This window comes from Suricata suricatta, chromosome 2, assembly GCF_006229205.1.
Source record: "Suricata suricatta isolate VVHF042 chromosome 2, meerkat_22Aug2017_6uvM2_HiC, whole genome shotgun sequence".
Classification (NCBI taxonomy): Eukaryota; Metazoa; Chordata; class Mammalia; order Carnivora; family Herpestidae; genus Suricata; species Suricata suricatta.
The window spans coordinates 96,466,871-96,485,485 of record NC_043701.1 but is presented as its reverse complement, the minus strand read 5'-3'; the positions used below and the strand labels follow the sequence as shown (position 1 = coordinate 96,485,485).

Sequence of the window (18,615 nt, the reverse complement as noted above, 5' to 3'; positions counted from 1 at the left end):
ATCACGTGCCTTTTCAATGTGCCTTAAATATACTTTGTTATCAGGGGAGATTTGCTTAGTACTTAAAGCGAGTTAAGTATTCCCCCCTCAATCTTCCTGTCTTGTTTGATATCACAAATTTTGTCTGTGCATAGGAGGCTCATAGATACCGTCAAGACAGTGTCACGTGTTTTGGCAAGAAAAAAGAGCGAACATGGTGAAGCTATTTTCACCTTATTTTGGATCTCTTCTCCAGAGTTGGACATATAAAATGTAACCTCTTGTGTCTTGTTGCAGTTTGATCTGAATTTAAAAGCATTCCAAACCATTTTTGTTTACCACTGTGCTGACTTTTGTAAAAATACTTTAGTTAGCTCAAGTTCTGCTAGTGCTGATAGGCATAATGATAGCGCACCTCTCAGAATTATTTTGACGATTTGCTCTATCTTACAGTCTCCTAGGGAGGGTGTTTGTTCTTTGGGGGGAAAAAACATGCAAGGCAAATGTGTCTTCATCAGCATATTTTAGAAAAACACAGTAGTGAGATCAGGATAAATTCACAATACTTATCTCCCCTTAAATGTACTTTTGCCACTTTTCATAATAGAGAAATTTGAGAAGCAGACCACACTCCACCCGATGTGTTTGAGTTCCTGAAAATTTTGTGTGTCTATGTATGATCTGTTGTATTATTATTTGTTATTAGGACGGCCATATGTAACAGAAAAACTGATGGTAACTTAAGGTACAAATATACTTCTCTCTCATGTGAAAATAAAAATAAGTGCATAGAGAGCAGGTAGAGGTGTAAGGCCACTCTGAAATCAGCCAGGACTGAGACTCCTTCCGGCTCTTTGCTCCGGTGTCCCAAGAGTCTGACATTCATGTCCTAAATCAGAAGGGATGCTAGCATCCCGGTCCAGGTGGCAGGCTGGAGCAGGTCAAGAGCACACCTGTTCATCACACACGGCCTCTGCTTTTATCTTAGTCATGGCCACATCCAGCTGCAAGTGAAGCTAGGAATGTATTATTTGGCTTTAAAATGTCTGGGGAGCAATATGGCCAAGAAAAATCAAACTATGATTCCTAAAGAAAGGAAAAATGGCATGTAATTTTATAAATGGAAGCTTAAGGGGTACCAGGGCAGCTCAGTGAGTGGGGCATCCACCCACAGCTCAGGTCATGATCTCACAGTTGGTGGGTTCGAGCCCCGCATCTGGCTGCGTGCTGACAGCTCAGAGCCTGGAGCCTGCTTCGGATTCTTTGTCTCATCTCGCTCTCTGCCCATCCTCTGCTCGCATTCTGTCTCTTTCTCTCTCTCAAAAATAAATAAACATTAAAAAATTTTTTAAACAATAAATAAATGGAACTTATGTTAGTTTGTTTTCATACTTTAGATCTCAGGCTGTGATTATATATTTTTTCTTAAAGTTTATTTTATTTATCTTGAAAGAGAGAGCGAGCACGCATATGAGCAGGTTAAGGGAAAAGAGAGAGACAGAGCATCCGAGGCACCTCCGTGCTTTCAGCAGAGAGCCTGAGGCAGGGCTTGATTTCAGAGCTGTGTAACCAGGACCTGAGCCAAAATCAAGAGTTGGACACTTAAGCAACTGAGCCACCCAGGTACACCCATGATTATATATTTCTGTCTCTTCAAAGAAAAATAAACATAGTGTGATTTAAAGCATTGTGTGATCATTTTTTAAAGCCTATAAAATAGTTTGGATTAGCTCTTATAGTCTTCTCAACAGTGAATATTGACAGTGATTTCATGCATTATTAACGTGCAAAGAGTACTTAATAGTAAGTACCTTTCTCATATCTGATTTGAGCCACTGAATTCATGTTTGAGAATTCTACATCTTTTACTCCAAAATTCTCCCTACGAGTTGTTAGAAATATTTTTCACAAAACATATGAAACATCTGCTAAAAAAACATTTCATAAATTATGGTTTCAGTGAAGTTTAACAACATAGTACATTTTAAATTTGTTCTCCTAAAAATGGCTTACAGTATGTATGACTATATTCTTAGTGGTGTTTCAGAACTCTTATGTGCCTATAACATACTTGCTTGTTGTGGGTCAAGTCACCATAAGTCATGTGATTCCAATGCTATGAGAAAGGCCTAAGGGTGTTCTTAGATGTGAGTAGTATATTATTTCAAAACAAAACTGACTTATTAGAATCATTTTAGACAAAGTGCTCTTATGAGTGCTCTTAGTTAAAAACAAAAATATCTTAACCAATAGCAGTTACTACATGTTAAAGGCTGATTTACCGAAATTTTGGAGGGATTTACAGAGGTGGTCACTAAGGTGAGGAACAGCCAAGACTTTGATGTGGAAGTCAGTTCTTTTCGTTCAGGAAAGAAAGGACAAAATAAAAGGTGACAAATTTTTCTCAGTATCTGTAATGTTTAAAATGGAGAAGTTTATCTAGAAGGAAAGGAAGAGTTTTATGGTTTGACCATTAAAAAAATTTTAATATTTTATTTTTGAGAGAGAGAGAGAGAGAGACAGAGTGTAAGTGGAGCCACAGAATCTGAAGCAGGCTCCAGGCGCTGAGCCTGTTAGCACAGAGCCTGACATGGGACTTGAACCCTGAGCCCAAGTCAGCACTTAACCAACAGGGTCACCCAGGCACCCCTCTGACCATTTAAAAAAATTGTATCAGTTTCTGCCTTTACATTTCAACCTTTTAAGATAGAATTACTATAAATGGCTGTTAAAACCTCTTAAGAGCATGAGGAGTTTGTGGACTATCTGAATCCTTCTGTGTGATTGTCAGTTCTGCCTTTAGAGAGGAAATTAGCTGATCCCTTATAGCTATTTGCTGTTTGCCAGACGTTCACTAGAAAATAAAAACAAAATAAATTTTGAGTAGGAAAAAAGGAACTCCAGCATGCTGGCACATAGACGGGAAACACTTTATAGAGGCATTTTGGGCAATTCAAGGCCAATAAAAGGACCAAGTTCCTCTATCTGTCCATCTGTCCAATGGATGTTCATGCATACCCATTTCCCTTGGCCCCAGAATGGACCATTTGGATTCACAGCCTCAGAAGAGCAGAGGGAAATCCAGTGCTGGGGGTCAGCCTGCCTTGGGACCTACGCCCCTTCTGATACTAACTTGCAACAACTCAATAGTTCGTCACCTTACTTACTACAGGCTCGGTGTCACCATTCCACAAAAGAGAGTATAAGACCTGCCACCTGGAAAGAAGCTGAGGACAGACCATGTGGGTAAAGCTCATGGTACAGCACCCAGCGGCCAGTAGAGGGTGGCTCCGTCTCAGTTATGTTCAGACAGAGTAGCTGTCTTCTCTTCCCTGCTTTTCCTCGTTGCCCATCAAGGCTGCTCCCCTTGGCTTCTTGGTGCACACTAAGGAATAGGTGAAGTTCAGAGTAGATTTGGGGCTCTCTGGGCTAAAACATGTGCTGGATGGGGGTGGGGGATGATGGGAAGGAGGATAGAGTTTTGCTCAGACCTTCCCATGAATGGAATATTCTTCTGTTTCTAGTAGCTGCCCTATGTGATCCTTTTATGATGTCACTGATTAAATTCCAAACCCTGTGAAAGTTGAGGCCTTAAAACTGGGCCTTTTCCATAGCAGTGAGCACAGTGCTCAACCCCAAGCCACAGGTGTTCACACAGCAGTTACGACCAAACCTTTGGTCATGAGGGCTCCCTTTCACTGGAGTGAGAAAGAAAGCAGCCACGTATTATTGTAAAGAACTCCACTGGCTGTTCTGGAACCCCGAGCACACAGGTGTTCCTGCTGTCAGTCACTGGTTGAAATACTTGTCCTAGAAATATTTTTAAACATGGACTACACAGTAAAGGAAAATTTACAGTAACGTAGATTTTCTTACATTAGATACTTTCAGTTTATGTAAGATCTTGTGCCAGTTTGTTTAGAAAGAGGCCTAGTTATGTTTAACTGTGTTTAATCTTTTGAAGATCATATTTCTGGGGGCACCTGGTGGCTCAGTTGGTTAAGGGTCTGACTTCAGCTCAGGTCATGATCTCACAGTTTATGGTTTGAGCCCCACATCAGGCTCTGTGCTAACAGCTTGGAGCTTAGAGCCTGCTTCAGATTCCGTGTCTCCTCCTCTCTCTGCCCCTCTCCTGCTTGCTTGCTTGCCCCACTCTATATCTCCAGAGTTCTTTTTTTTTTATGTTCTTTATTTTTGAGAGACAGAGAGAGACAGTGGGAGCAGGGGAGGGTCAGAGAGAGACAGGGAGATACAAAATCTGAAGCAGGCTCCAGGCTCTGAGCTAGCTGTCAGCACAGAGCCCGACATGGGGCTCGAACCCACGAACAATGAGATCATGACCTGAGCTGAAGCTGGACACTTAACCGACTGAGCCACCCAGGCGCCCCACTCCAGAGTTCTTTTAAGCAGAAACAAAAAAAATAAAATTTCACTCATCTGATTTGAGTGGCAGTGATTCCCGCTGACGAGGATGAAAAAATTAACATTCAGAGTGGTAATACATTTCAAGTTTGGGAAGAAAGCTGATAATAGAGATTCTTCTTGGTGCTTGGGAGATAAAAATACCATCCCTTGCCCTAAGTTGATTTCCAGTATTAGAGTTATTGCTTGAAATAACCATGCCACAGACTTCTAATTTTAAGATTTAATGTTTAAATTAGTGTTTTCTTTGTTTCATGAAATTTTGGAATGTTTAGTTGACAGGCACTTAGGAACACAGTTTGTATCTTTAAGAATGCATTGTGTGACGTTAATCATACGTGATGGAGCACCTCCGAGAGTCAATTATGTTAGACTGAGTGCATCTTGCAACTAGATATTAATTTTTGTTGGTAGATGCTGGCAGATTGGTATTGAAAGCTCCGTACCCATGATACTTCCACGTTCTAATCTACTGTTAAATAAAATGATACTTGAATTGATCACGAAGAAATTTTTCCTCCCGGCTTATTCGTGAGAGCAACTGCTGTTACTAATCAATGAGCTATAACAGCGGCGAGAAGTCTTTGGGGAAAAACAGTGTGATAGATGGGATGAGGCTGATTATCAGACCATCCCTAGTTCCTGTTAGTCTCCAGGACTAGAAGGGCATGCCCCTGCTGTCTTCCGGGTGGCATCTCTCCAATGCTGTCAGGGACCAGTTACACACCAGACTCAGTGCCCTTTGAATGCTCAGGCTGACGAACTTCCTCCGGCAACTTTTGAGGCTCACAATGTGCTCTCTCCCACTCTCCTTTCTTGTTGGCTTCTATGACATTGGTGTCTCCCTGTTCTCCTGCTGGTGTCTTTCTTCTCCTCCTCCTTCCGGAATTCATCTTTCTCTTAGCATTGCCCAAATGTGAACATCCACCCCAGCTCACCTCAGACCCCTGCTTACAACTTCCTAGGACCGTGTCTGAGACTTGATGTGGTCCCAGCCACCCTCTTTCTACGGTAGCTCCCATAATCATCCAGACCTCTTTAGCAAGCTCTGGTCTTTGATATTTTTGCCCAGTATCTTCACCTTAAAGTAGCCTTAGGGGGCACCTGGGAGGTTCACTTGGTTGAGTGTTTGACTTCAGCTCAGGTCACCATCTCATGGTTTGTGAGTTCGAGCCTCACCGTGGGCTCACTGCTGTTAGCGCAGAGCTGCCTTCAGACCATCTGTCCCCCCTCTCTCTGCTCCTCCCCAACTTGTGCATGGGCTCTTTCTCAAAAATAAGTAAGCATTTTAAAGTAGACTTAGAGTACTCAAACTCAGTGTGTTTAAAAGTAAGCTTCCCTCTCCTTATTTCTCCTTCATCCAGCCTGACTGTCCTGATAGAGTAAGTGCAATCTTCTCTTACCACTTCTCCTCTTGAAAATGTCCATTTAATTCTCCTTTCCTGTAAAACAAGCCCCAGGCTTCTTTTTTTTTTTTAAGTTTTTTTTTTAATGTTTTATTTATTTTTGAGAGAAAGAGAGACAGCGTGAGCAGGGGAGGGTTAGAGAGAGAGGGAGATACAAAATCTGAAGACAGGCTCCAGGCTGTGAGCTAGCTGTCAGCACAGAGCCTGATGCGGGGCTCAAACCCACAAACAGCGAGATCATGACCTGAGCTGAAGCCAGATGCTCAACCGACTGAGCCACCCATGCGCCCCCCTCACCCCAGGCTTCTTATTCTAAGGCTCAAATACCTTATTCCAAGGTTCCAGGAATTGGCTCCAACCTACTTCCTAGCTTTCCTTTTCAGTTATGACAAGTGATCTCTCCATGACTGTATCATAACTACACCCTAGACCAACACTTACTACCTGCCTGTCCACAGACAGCTCATATGTATAAGTGAAGCCAGCGAGGGCAGAACCGTGATAAACTGGTACACCCAGCAGGAAAAAGGCAACTCAGCTCTGAACCAGGGTTGCTGTCGGACACGTGGACCTGGTGTTGCCAGGTCTTCTGATTTTTAAATCCTGTCACACAACAAAAACACACCTTTAAGGGCTAGACAAGGCCCAAAGACAGTAAGTTTGTGACTCAGCCACAGACACACCCCCAGTCACCTCCATGTGTATTTTTATTTCACCTCTTTCTCCACCAATTCTTACATATGCAGAGGTCATCCTACATGCCACCTATTTGGTGAAACCTTCCCTGGGGTATTGGAGTCTCCTTCATCCCTACATTTATGATTGGTGCTGCCCAATTGAAATGTTACCTTATTTAAATTTATTTCGTGGGGATACATGTCTCAACTCCCTACCTCATTATGAGTGTGAAGCCGTGGCTCACTCTTGTGCTTTCCTGTCTCTTACCCCCAGTCCCTTCTTAACAAATATGCCTTATATATTGTCAGTTCTCAATACTCGGTTTTTCTTGGTTGATGGGTGGCGTTTGGAGAATTGGAAAAGGATCTAAATATTATTTTATGAGAGTAAAGAAGAGGCCTTACTGAGTGCCTGATATGTGTGGGTTCTCTGCCAGATGCCTTAGATACACGGTTCTGTTTCATCCTGGCTGCGGTTCTGCCGGGTGTGGTGTGATACCCAGTTTACAGCTGCCTTAACGGAGGCCCTCGGAGGTTAAGTACTGCACCCACGGCCATCCAGGTAGAAGTTCAACTCTCTGATTCCCTTTGTATTGTTCACGCTGTTTTCTAAGCTCCCAGCAGGCTGAACAGATACATGCATGCACAAGCCACAAATGGGTTAAATTATAATTGTGCCTGGACACTGAGAGCAGCTGAGGGCTGGGCCAGCAGGACTCACGGGGCCTGTCGCCTCCCTTACCCCCACGGCGACCCGCAGATAGGGCCCTTGGTGTGGAGAAGGTAGGCCAGCACTGTGTTGATTAGTCCATGTTCCTTCTAGTGACATTTTTAAAAGGCAGCATGTATAATGTAAGATAGTTGAGAACATAATTCCTGCTGTACTCAAATCATTCTTTTCTAAGGAAAGAATGATGAAATTCCAAAACCAAATTTTACAAGGTGGAACAGATTTCATTATTTGAAGAGTGCCACCCAAACTCTGTCTGGAGGAAGCTCCTGTCATTAAAGAGGTCACTTTTCAGACAGGATTTGATGTAGAAACAGCATTAAATGAATAATAAGCATTTCTTGTGTAATAAATATTGAAAACTAAAATTAGATCTCAAGATTTGGAGGTTCTAGAATGGCTAAGGAATACTCTGGTAGAATTGTAAAAATATACAGGAATTGAGTGAATTTAAAAGCTGTGGTAAACAACTGCATTTGAGCTCATTAATACCACTTTCAGAAATGTAAAATTCAGAGAAAGAAGCATACTTTTAACAGAGTCGCACTTTAACCTATGATTCAAACATGAACATTAATTTTTTTTAAATTTGTGCTTAATCAAATTACATGGTACATTTTGGCACTGCCTCTCAAAAAGTAATGGCAAGTTGTAACATTCCAGGGCCACAAATGAGACCTTTTATGTACAAAGCTTTTCTTGGCTTCTTGCAATAAAGGTTAAGTAGAACATATTTTTAAATGCCTTAAATTCCATTGCATCTGAAGTAGAAATGCACGTGGAACAAAATTGCTGGTAGTACCTTAGGGAATACAGGTAGTATCGAAATGCTGAATATTCACATTACCATACTTAGATTAAATAGAGCAACTATAGGCAGTTGTCTGTCAAAATTCTTATCATTTGCTTTCTTGGCAACTCACTTATATCTACCCCCATCCCCAGAAAAAAGCATTAAAGTTAGACCTTTTTGAAACATTGAGATCACTTCCTCTCATCTGACTACATTTACATAACAACCCTATAAAAGGGATCTGTACCAAACCAATTACTAGTCCAATTGACGCAACTCTTAGGGGGCTCCCGATACATTTATGTTTTACAGAAATGAAATTTTTGAGTGCTTGATACACTTAAAATGAGAATGAGAAAATATTTGAATTTCTGCATAAAAGAAAAGTGCATTCATGGGCGCCTGAGTGGCTCAGTCTGTTAAGCATCCAACTTCAGCTCAGGTCATGATCTAACAGTTCATCAGTTTTAGCCCCGCATCTGGCTCTGCGCTGACAGCTCAGAGCCTGAAGCCTGCTTTGGATTCTATGTCTCCCTCTCTCTTTGCCCCTCCCCCCCATAAATATTTTTTAAAAATTTTTAAAAGAAAATACACTAACGTAAAATCAAATAGAGATGGACAGTTCTTGACTTATATCTTAAAATGAAAAGAGTAACAGATGATAGAGAAAGGTCTTGTATCAGCATCTTTATGATGAATAATAGACATGAATTTTAGAGCCATGTCTATCAAAGCTTTAGATTTTGACCACACATTGGTATAATTTATTTCAAGTGAACATAGTGCTTAACTGTAATAGTGTTTGCTTTTTAGTTTTGCATGTTATTAGCATGTTTCTTTTATACTGCAAGAGTACTTCCTATATTTGAAAAAAGCCACAACATAAATATTCTTTTATCTGGGGCAAGTGGAGTACAGGGGGAGGATTCTGAAAAGGAAGCTGAATATTTTTGTCAATGATGAGGTAAGAATTTGGGATTCTATTTAGTGATCGATTTAATGAATAGAATTTCAGCGGAAAGCTTTTTGCATATTAATACCTAGGTATACACAGAGTTGCAAAGCAAAATGAACATTTTTTTTTACTCAAAATGTTAGTGTTTATGGCAACTATGAAATTGTTTAAGTGAGAGATACTTTTATACACAAAGGTGCTTTTCTGCCTAAGTCTTAAATTACTATTAATTAAGCATTATATAATATAATAGATAATTATAGTGTTTTAATGTCAATGCCAGTGGATTTGCTAGTCTTTCTAAATGGCTGTTGTTGGCTAATAGTCTTCAGGGGATCATTTATATAGCCATTGTGGTTCTAAAAATATCTCTAAATACCACGGGACAGCCTTTTTTGATACATGGCTATTAGGAAATGCATTTTTACTTGAAGCGTGTCATTTTGATTATATCATTGATTTACTTTCACATGCCGCAAAAAATACCAGTGCTGAAAAAGAAGGGAAAGGTCTTTATATATAGAAAAATTTCATAACAATATGTTAAATAGAGAAAGATGTAAATCAAGGGGATCGAGACTCTGTTCTATTCATTAGGCTTTTTAGCTCTTCAGTAGGATTTTAACCAGAGATGTTTTTGTGTAGCCTCATTGTTTTTATTTTAATTAATATTTCTATGGCAAAGAGATAATTAGGTAAATGCTGTTGAATATTAAATACAGTAGTAGCTTAGGAGAAAGCATTTCTGGGTCAAGGCCCTTAACAAAATATTGTCGTATGTGAGCTGATAAGTTGAATCGAATGCCACATGGTTTTGCCGCCATCCAACCAGACTCTTACAGTCACTCAGTTCATTATCTGAGGCTGTGCAAGGATGGAGTGATTGGCTATGTCAAAGTTCAGTGACACTCGTTTTAATTTCAGTTGCTAATGGAGTACATTTTGATTAGAGACTAGTTCCAGCCTCCTTAAATTAGCGAAGAACACCCCAAAGAGGCTGACCCTGCGTTGTGAGCACTGAATGCGTGAGGTTCCCAGGGCTTCACCAGCGCTCCCTGTCTGTTGTTGGCTCTGATCTAGAAGGGCCCACAGAGAACCCTAAAATAGACTCTAGGCTGCTCTGTGATTCTTGCTGCCTGTGTCTAACATTGTGTGCAAAAAGACTCCATTTCTAATTAGACCAGAGACACTGAGGATTTTCATCAACCACACTTGGTACAGAGCAGCGTTACCCTTGGTGAACATCCCTGTTCAATAGTGTCCCGGAGTGATAGCTCCCAAGTTGTATTTGAAAACATCCTAGGGGCTCAGACATTATGCTGTTGTTTGATATTTATTGAAACTATTTTATTTTTTAGGTTTATTTATTTATTTTTTAAGAGAAAGAGCATGAGCGAGGGAGAGGCTGAGAGAGAGGGAGAGAATTCCAAGTAGGCTCCATAGTGTCAACACAAAGCCATGAGATCACAACCCGACCTTGAAATCAAGAGTCAGATGCCAAACTAACAAAGCCACCCAGGCACCCCTATTGAAACTTTAAAAAACCATGATGAGAGATGTAGAGTTTCAAAAGTCTATTTCAAGTTTTCCATGAGGATGACCAAGTGATGAGCTTATGGTACCAGGTTAACTAGTTTGGGGGCACATCTCGGGGTAGACTGTCTCCTGCCTTTTTGTGCATGTGTAGATTTGAAACTGCACGGACTCTGTTCTGTGAATTTGGGAATTCTATTGGATGTCAGAGTTTGCCAGTCACCTTGGTAAACAGGCACTCCAGTGGAGAGCCCCTGGGTCTTCCGTGAACGCCGGCTGTGCGTGCGTACTGGCGCTAAGTCGTCCAGCCAGCCGCGGTGCCGCTGTTCCCTTCGGCGTGGAGCGGTAAAGCTGTATCCACACTGGGCTGTTCTTTCCCCTTACACACTTACAGTGTATGGACCTTACTCTAGGCCTGTCAAAGTCCAGATACATCTGTCTGAGAACTCACTTCTACAAGAACTAGTAAGTTGGAACAGTGACTGGTGATACAGCATTATGCCGTGTGATATAGCATTATAAGCGAAGACTTATTTTACGGTATGGGCACCATTTGTCAATCTCACTTTTTAATAAAGAACACTCTTACTTGGCATAAATAAATATCTCTGAAAAAAACCTTTCTTAATAGTTTTCCTTAGCATCTCTGGTTCATTTCACTTAAGGGCGTTTTGCAATTAGAAAGCAAGATATTTTTTTTAACAATTCCATTTGCAACCACTGATTTGTGTAAATTAGGATTATCTTGATGTTCTGCAACCAAACAAAACAGAATTAATGAAGCAGGGGCAGCTGATAGAGGACTGCAGCTGTCATTCACCACCTCTTTATAGCAGAGTTTTGTGTTCACAAACTGAACGCTCTTGTTTCACATTGATCCACTTTTACAGTAAATGTGATTGGTTATTTATAAAAATTCTAGAATTTTTCCAGTCTTCAGCATAGAGCCGTAGGGCTCTATACTAGGCAGTTCTTTCTATTTACATACTTAGCGTACCGTTTAGAGAGCTTAAATGCTATTGAGTGTACAAGCTCATTATTCTCACAACTTAATACTATTTCAAATAACTAGATACTTGATGGCCAGAATGTAAAGGACATGAAAATGAAATCATATGGTACAATGAAATTTAAGTTAACAAGAGTGGATAAAGACTATTATGGCCAGAGCCCTACTTTCCATTCTACATGTAATTTTTCCTATCAACTTGGAAGTGATATTGGGTGATCAGAGTTTGCCTATTTAGCTATCCCATATGATGTGTAAGCGGCACTTTTCTAAGAACATTCAAGGCCGAGAGGCAGTAAAAATCAAACTTGTTTTTGGTTGAGGAGGTAGGAAGGGGATTGGGAAGGAACATATTGTGATACATTATACCTGCTCCCCATTTCTAATGAGACTTAGCTCGCTCTCTCTCTCTCTCTCTCTCTTTCTCTCTCTCTCTTTCTCTCTCTCTCTCTGTCTCTCTCTCTCTCTCTCTCTCTCTCTGTCTCTCTCTCTCTCCCTCCCTCCCTCCATAGCAGTAACAACATCACCTGCCACTTTCACAGCTTCTTAAAAGAGAAAGGTGAATGGCCTTGGAACCTGATCTGTGTCCTCTAAGTTGTATTATCCATTGTTCTTGCCCTAGACTTGGGTAAATGGCTTTAGAAAGCCTTGATTTATTAGAACATGCAGGCTTCATTTCCTGTAGGATTGGAGTATATACCCCAGAAATATTATAAAATTTATTTTTTAAAAAACATTATCATATATTGGTTTTCCATAATGTCTTTACCCACAAAAATAAATGATGTTTTAGGGAGTAAAAAAAAGTGACCAAAGTATGTTTAGAGAACCTTTCAAAAAAAAAATAATAATCTCCTTGCTTGAGGTATTCTGTGTAAGGAGTTTAAAAAATCTTAACTTGAATAAATAATGCATTTTGTGGCTAAAATTCTCCTATCTTAACCCCTCCTCATCCACCACCATTTATCATATTTCTGCCACACACACTGTTTTAGAGGCTGGATAAGCAGCTGCCCCTCTTAGCACTGGTTTGCTTACCTTGTGTTTGTTTTTCTTTCTTTGCAGAGACCCTCCTTGATGACTTCCTTCTCACGTACACGGTCTTCATGACAACTGATGACTTGTGCCAGGCGCTATTGAGGCAATATCCTTCATTAACTTCAGGATGCTGCGTCGGCTTCCTTTCAGACAGATGTCTCACATTAGGAATTAACTGCCTTTCTTAATTTACTCAGCCCCTCTGTAGTGTGTGGATATGTTAAATATTAATGTAATGATATCCAAGGCAAAAGATGAAATGAGACAGAACGGACAGGGGGAACTGGAAAGCAGGCTGCTGGTTTCACCTTGTAGATCGTGGGTAAATGGTATTGTTGATGTTTTCTTCAAACGTAGGTCTCAAGACTTTAGAGATCTGGAGGTAAGTTCAGCATGCCGGCTGTACCCCAGAGTCAAGAGGTTGAGTGGACTGGCAGTAAGTGAACTTGTAAGACAGTCAGGTGGCTAGTGCCAGAGGACTTGTGCACGAGAATGTTACACACATGATAACCACGTTTCCCCCAGGTGTCCAGGGTCAGACCAGCCATCCCCCACGTGGGAGGTCTAAACCATGTCCTGGAATCAACGCCGTCTCTTCAGAGCTTTGTGAAGACATGTGCTGTTGGAATGATGGATGGGATTAGAAGGTTAATGACCAGTTACGGAAGCTTTATGATTTGATACATTAACTAGAAGGGATGCCTCAGAGGAGAGGCCAAAAAGCCAAGCCAAGTACATTTACTCCGAGTCTCCACACAGGCCTCTTGACTCACAGTGTTCAAGGAAGGTGGGTCAGGAGCATTTAAGAAGCCTGTTAACTGCCAGATTTTTACCAAACTGAACTGAAAATTCTACCTGAGCCCGTGTGAATGTTTTTGGAAAGACAGATTTTTGTTTTTGTTTTTGTTTTTTACGTTTACTGGGTTTTATTGAGCCCTCAAAGGTAGTGGTCTTGGTACTATTCTTTTCCTGTTAAATACTTGTTATATTTCTCCCCTACTTTATAGCCTTTCTCTGCTTAAAAGAATACTTTAAAACTCCATAAAAGGCATAATTGAAATAAAATCTTTGTTAATAATATATAAACTAGAAATGATTCATTTTTAGCACTTTGTTATCATAAGGACAAACAAAGCTGCAGATCTTATGAAACTTTTTAGAACCAGTTCATCTGGTTCATAAAACTGATCTTGGAAAGTTAGTAGTTTTGAATTTGGAAAATTTGAAGATCAGATCTCTTCCACAGCTCCCAAGTGGGTGTTACTAAGAAATTCTGCAATAATTGTGGAATTACACTTTAAAAGTGTTTTAGGGGCACCTGGGTGGCTCAGTCAGTTGAGCGTCTGACTTTAGCTCAGGGCATGATCTTGCAGTTCATGAGTTTGAGCCCCACATGAGGCTCATGGCTGTTAGTGCAGAGCCACCTTTGGATTCTCTGTCCTCCTCTCTCTGCCCCTCCCCCACTAGCCCTCTTTCAAAAATAAACATTTAAAAAAGTATTAAAAGTGTTTTAGGAAAATATCTATGGGCTAATTTCTTTTACATTTTAATGCTAACATTTTCCCAGAAGTATTAGCATCTGTTAAACCACAGTTTATTTTATAGCAAATAAATGCCTTCAAATCATTGTTTTTTAAATATCCAAATATTGTTTGTGATTATTACTGAGTTATTTAATGCATCATAGAATTTCCCTGAAGAATCTCTAAAATGCTACTTAGATATAAGCAGGTTTGAGTCTTTGACCAAGGCTTTTTTTGAGAGAGAGACCACGTGCACCAGGGAGGGGCAGAAGGAGAGGGAGAGAGAATCTTAAGTAGGCTCCGTGTTCAGCAAGGAGCCTAGTGTGGGGGACGATCTCCTGACCCTGAGATCGTGACCTGAGCCCAAATCAAGAGTCGGACACTTAATTACCTGAGCTATCCAGAGGTCCCTAAGACATTGAATATGAAGATTTAGTTCAGATTCTTAGCACCCTCGTTACTAATTATCAAAATTTATGATATTCATAGTATTTTAAGTCAGGAGTCTTCCTATATGACTTTTTCAGTATACTTGCAGACTCTGCTTTCTGTGAAATAATACAAACCACAAACAAAAATATGGCGTCCATATTTAATTTGAGAGATTTTTATGTACATCCTAGTGATAACCATTACCTTCTAAGAGGAGTCTGAATTATTTTTTCTTGTTTGTGCCCCATTGGTTTTTGACCATTATTTACGGATCAGAGCCTTTTATGCTGTGTTTGGATATCTTAGGTGGGTACTTTTACAGTGATAGACTTTCATACTTTTCAGCTTTAATCGTCATCAAAAGCATTATGCGAGCTCACAGGCTTAGTCTGGCTAATGTTCATGCATTACACTGAAGGCAAATCTTATGCAGTGCCCCCCACTGTTCCCCTCCTCCAGCTACATTTATAAATCAATATAATCCAGCATGGGAAAAATGTGTAAGAGTATTATACCCTGATATAGGAAACAGAAAAGTCCAAATGTTAATCAGTAAACATTTTTAAAAATGTATCTTGGGGCATGTGGATGGCTCTGTTGGTTAAGGGTCTGACTTAGGCTTATGTCATGATCTCAGGGTTTGTGAGTTTGAGTCCTGTATCGGGCTCTGTGCCGTCCAAGTAGAGCCCGCATCAGCTCCTCTGTCCCCCATCGCAGCCCCTCCCCTGCTTGTTCTCTGTCTGTGAAAAATAAATAAACATTAAAAAAATCTATATGTGTATAACTAGATATAGATACAGATAGAGATATATCTTGCAGAAACAACAAGATTAAGCAAATAAGTGGTAGTGACTATGAATGGAGGAGAGTAGCTGAAGTGTCAGCCCCTGAACTTGCTCCGTCCTCCAAGTCCATGACTGTAGAGCATATGTGTGTTGGTCCTAAAAAGCTCATCTTGACCACACATGCTGACCTAAAAGAAAGAAGCTGTTAGTACTTCCTAATTTCCTAGCTGTCAGCACAGAGTCTGACGCGGGGCTTGAACTCACAAACTGTGAGATCTTGGACTAAGTCGAAGTCAGATACTTAAATAACTGAGCTACCCAGGCACCCCTGAAGTTTTCCATATAAGTAAGCATAGTTAATAGAAGTGGATCTTGCTTTCCTACTCAACAACATTGTGTGGTTTTTTATTTTTAATTTTTTAAAATTTATTTTGCAAGAGAGAGCAAGAGAGGGAAGGGCAGAGAGACAGAGAGAGAGAGAGAATCCCAAAGAGGCTCTACACTGTCAGTGCAGAACCTGACGCGGGGCTTGAACTCACAAACTGTGAGGTCATGTGAGATCATGACCTGAGCTGAAACTGAGTTAGACACTTAACGACTGAGCCACCTAAACACCCCAATGATACCTTGTGAATATCCATTGTCTGTAAATGCACTGCTAGACCATCAGTTTTATCGCTGTAGCATAGCCTATTAACTCATATGTGATCATTTAGTTAACTATCCATAGTGGTTGGAAGCATTTAGTTTATTCGTATTTTACTTTTTATTCCAGTGAAAATGAAAATCAGCAGTTCTCTTTAATTATGTCTGCACATTTTTCCAGTTCTTTTTTTCCACGCAAATTTCTGGGGGTGGGCATTTAAATCTTATCACAAATGATGCTCCAGAACTTTGTGCTCATTTGGGACTACTTGAGAAATAACTGGCTTTATAAATTGTGAGTTTCTGAAGATCAAAGGATACCTGGCCTAGTTGTTACCCAACTTTTACACAAAGTGTCTACCTGTGTGGTAACGCCAGCTCTCTTGGAGCCGCCCTGGAAGTTCATTGGCCTCTTAGAATCTCTTCACGGTGGCATTGACCCATGCTGTCCTATGGAACTGTGTCAGCAGCTGTCAGTGCAAATCATCTAATTAACCTTCATGACCTGCCACCAAGCGCATAGACATCATTTCCTGGGTTGACTTACTTTTGCTCTTTCCAGTGCATACCTTTTGCTCTTCCTACACATAAGCTTTACTTCTGGCGTGCTTAGATACTTGCAGAATCTTTGGAAATACTTTAGCATACTTTGAGAAAACAAGAATAAATAGAGCTCTTCACATTTTTACTTCCAACAATGCAATATTCTTTCTTAACCATTTGCACCTATTCTGCTAAGAAATATCAAGGCAAAGAAGAAAACTCAGATGTTCCTTGTCGGAAACGGAAGGTCTTACATCTCGTGTCCCAGTGGATTGCTCTGTACAAAGACTGGTTACATGAAGACGAACATTCAAAAATGTTTTTAAAGGTAATCTGGTAACTTCCAGGTACTCTTTACGCCACAGGACTGACTTTATTTTCAGCGATGCCTTTCAGAAAGTCTCGTTGTAGATTATCGTCATTCAACTTTTATGTAATGTTCAAGCTGTGACTCAAAATATTAATATTCTCTGATTTTTGAGGCCTGATATTTTGTACATAGAAATTTCTTTAATTGTGAAGAATTCAGTATGAAGAAATGGAAAAGGCAAGTTTTACATTCACTAGTTTAAGGCTATTTTATATAATTCATGGGAATTTTGATTGCAGATGAAATAATTAAGGTAGGTAAAATAAAACATACTTGAAAACTTGACACTACTACTATGTTGAGATTTACTCTAAGTTTGAACTAACCAGCCCCACATATATAATATGTGGATAAAAAATTATTTGCTATTTAAAAACTGTATTGACAATACATGCATTATGAAAGTTGTTCAGACCATGAGTATTTTGAGAATTTTATGCACTAATAATTTACAAAATGGGCACTAACCTAGATTTACCTTTGGAATTAGATAAATGTATATATTTTTTTATTTGCTCATAGGCTGCAATGCCTTTTCCACACAGATGATTCTCTGGAGACTATAGTTGGATCCCTGTGACCACCCAAGCCATGTTAGCGCGGCAGGCCAACACAGCGAAGGAGTAGAATGGAATTTGAGCAGGAGCAGATCTATTTCAGACAAGTGTTCAAACTGATTTTGCCTCTCTTGAAAGAAATCACTTTATTTCAAAATTCAGATGTCATTTAGATATCCAGTTAAAAATTGGTTTAACCAACCCATTTCCTAAACTAATGTTCTTTTCAAAACAACTAGGTAATAGAAATCAGTCAATATTTTTCCCCTCCCAAATGATAATGTGGATAGTTTATGGCCATACCATCCTGAACGTGCCTGATCTCAGAAGCTAAGCAGGGTCGGGCCTGGTTCATACTTGGATGGGAGACCAAATGATAATGTGGATACTATTTTTTTAAATATAGAATAGGCACAGAACTCTTGACTAGCCTTCCAGAGACCTGTAAGTTTCCAGCATTGACTACTTAAAGCCCCTGAAAGCTGTGCGGGAGCCACACAGTTGAGTGAGGGGCTGGGAGGTAGAATCCCACAAAGGATCGCACTGGCATCTGGTTTAAGTCCCTGCATCTCCCTGCTTTCCACCTGTCCCCTCAGCAAGGTAACTGTGGTCTCCGTTTAATCCTTACAGAATAGGCATTTCAGCTGCCACTTTTCTTTCCTCCCACAGACCATATACAGAAATGTACTGGATGACGTGTATGAATATCCAATACTTGAAAAAGAATTGAAAGAATTTCAAAAGATACTTGGAATGCACCGTCGTCAGTGAGTATTTAATTTTCTGAATTGCAGTTAATAAAAGAAGGCAGCAAGTGTGATGGAATTTGGATGTCTTATGAATTTTTTAACATTTATTTATTTTGAGAGACAGAACGAACAGGGGAGGGTCAGAGAGAGAGGGAGACACAGAATCTGAAGCAGGCTCCAGGCACTGAGCTGTCAGCACAGAGCCCGATGCAGGGCTCCAACCCACAAACCATGAGACCATGATCTGACCCAAAGTCAGATCCTTAACCGACTGAACCACCCAGACACCACTGGATGTCTTAGAAAGTTCATCTTGAACATCCTGAATCAGGATTCCTTCTTGATTCCTTTGCTTTTGTATAGTAAATTGTGTATTTTTATATCAAAATGAACACAATATTAAGGTTGTTGACTAATTTTTTAACCCTGTTTGATACAGTAGAAACCAATAGTGTCATAACAACCTGGA

At 40.2% G+C, this 18,615-nt stretch overlaps 1 protein-coding gene across 1 annotated transcript in view; it reads left to right on the top strand.

Moving 5' to 3' along the window:
* RAPGEF5 (Rap guanine nucleotide exchange factor 5) overlaps positions 1–18,615 on the top strand; it is a 179,383-nt gene that overhangs the window by 119,889 nt on the left and 40,879 nt on the right. The window contains exons 10-12 of the mRNA XM_029929886.1: positions 12,570–12,648; positions 16,654–16,798; positions 18,067–18,164. Coding sequence (XP_029785746.1) covers positions 12,570–12,648; positions 16,654–16,798; positions 18,067–18,164 — 322 coding nt within the window. The remainder of the gene's footprint in view (positions 1–12,569; positions 12,649–16,653; positions 16,799–18,066; positions 18,165–18,615) is intronic.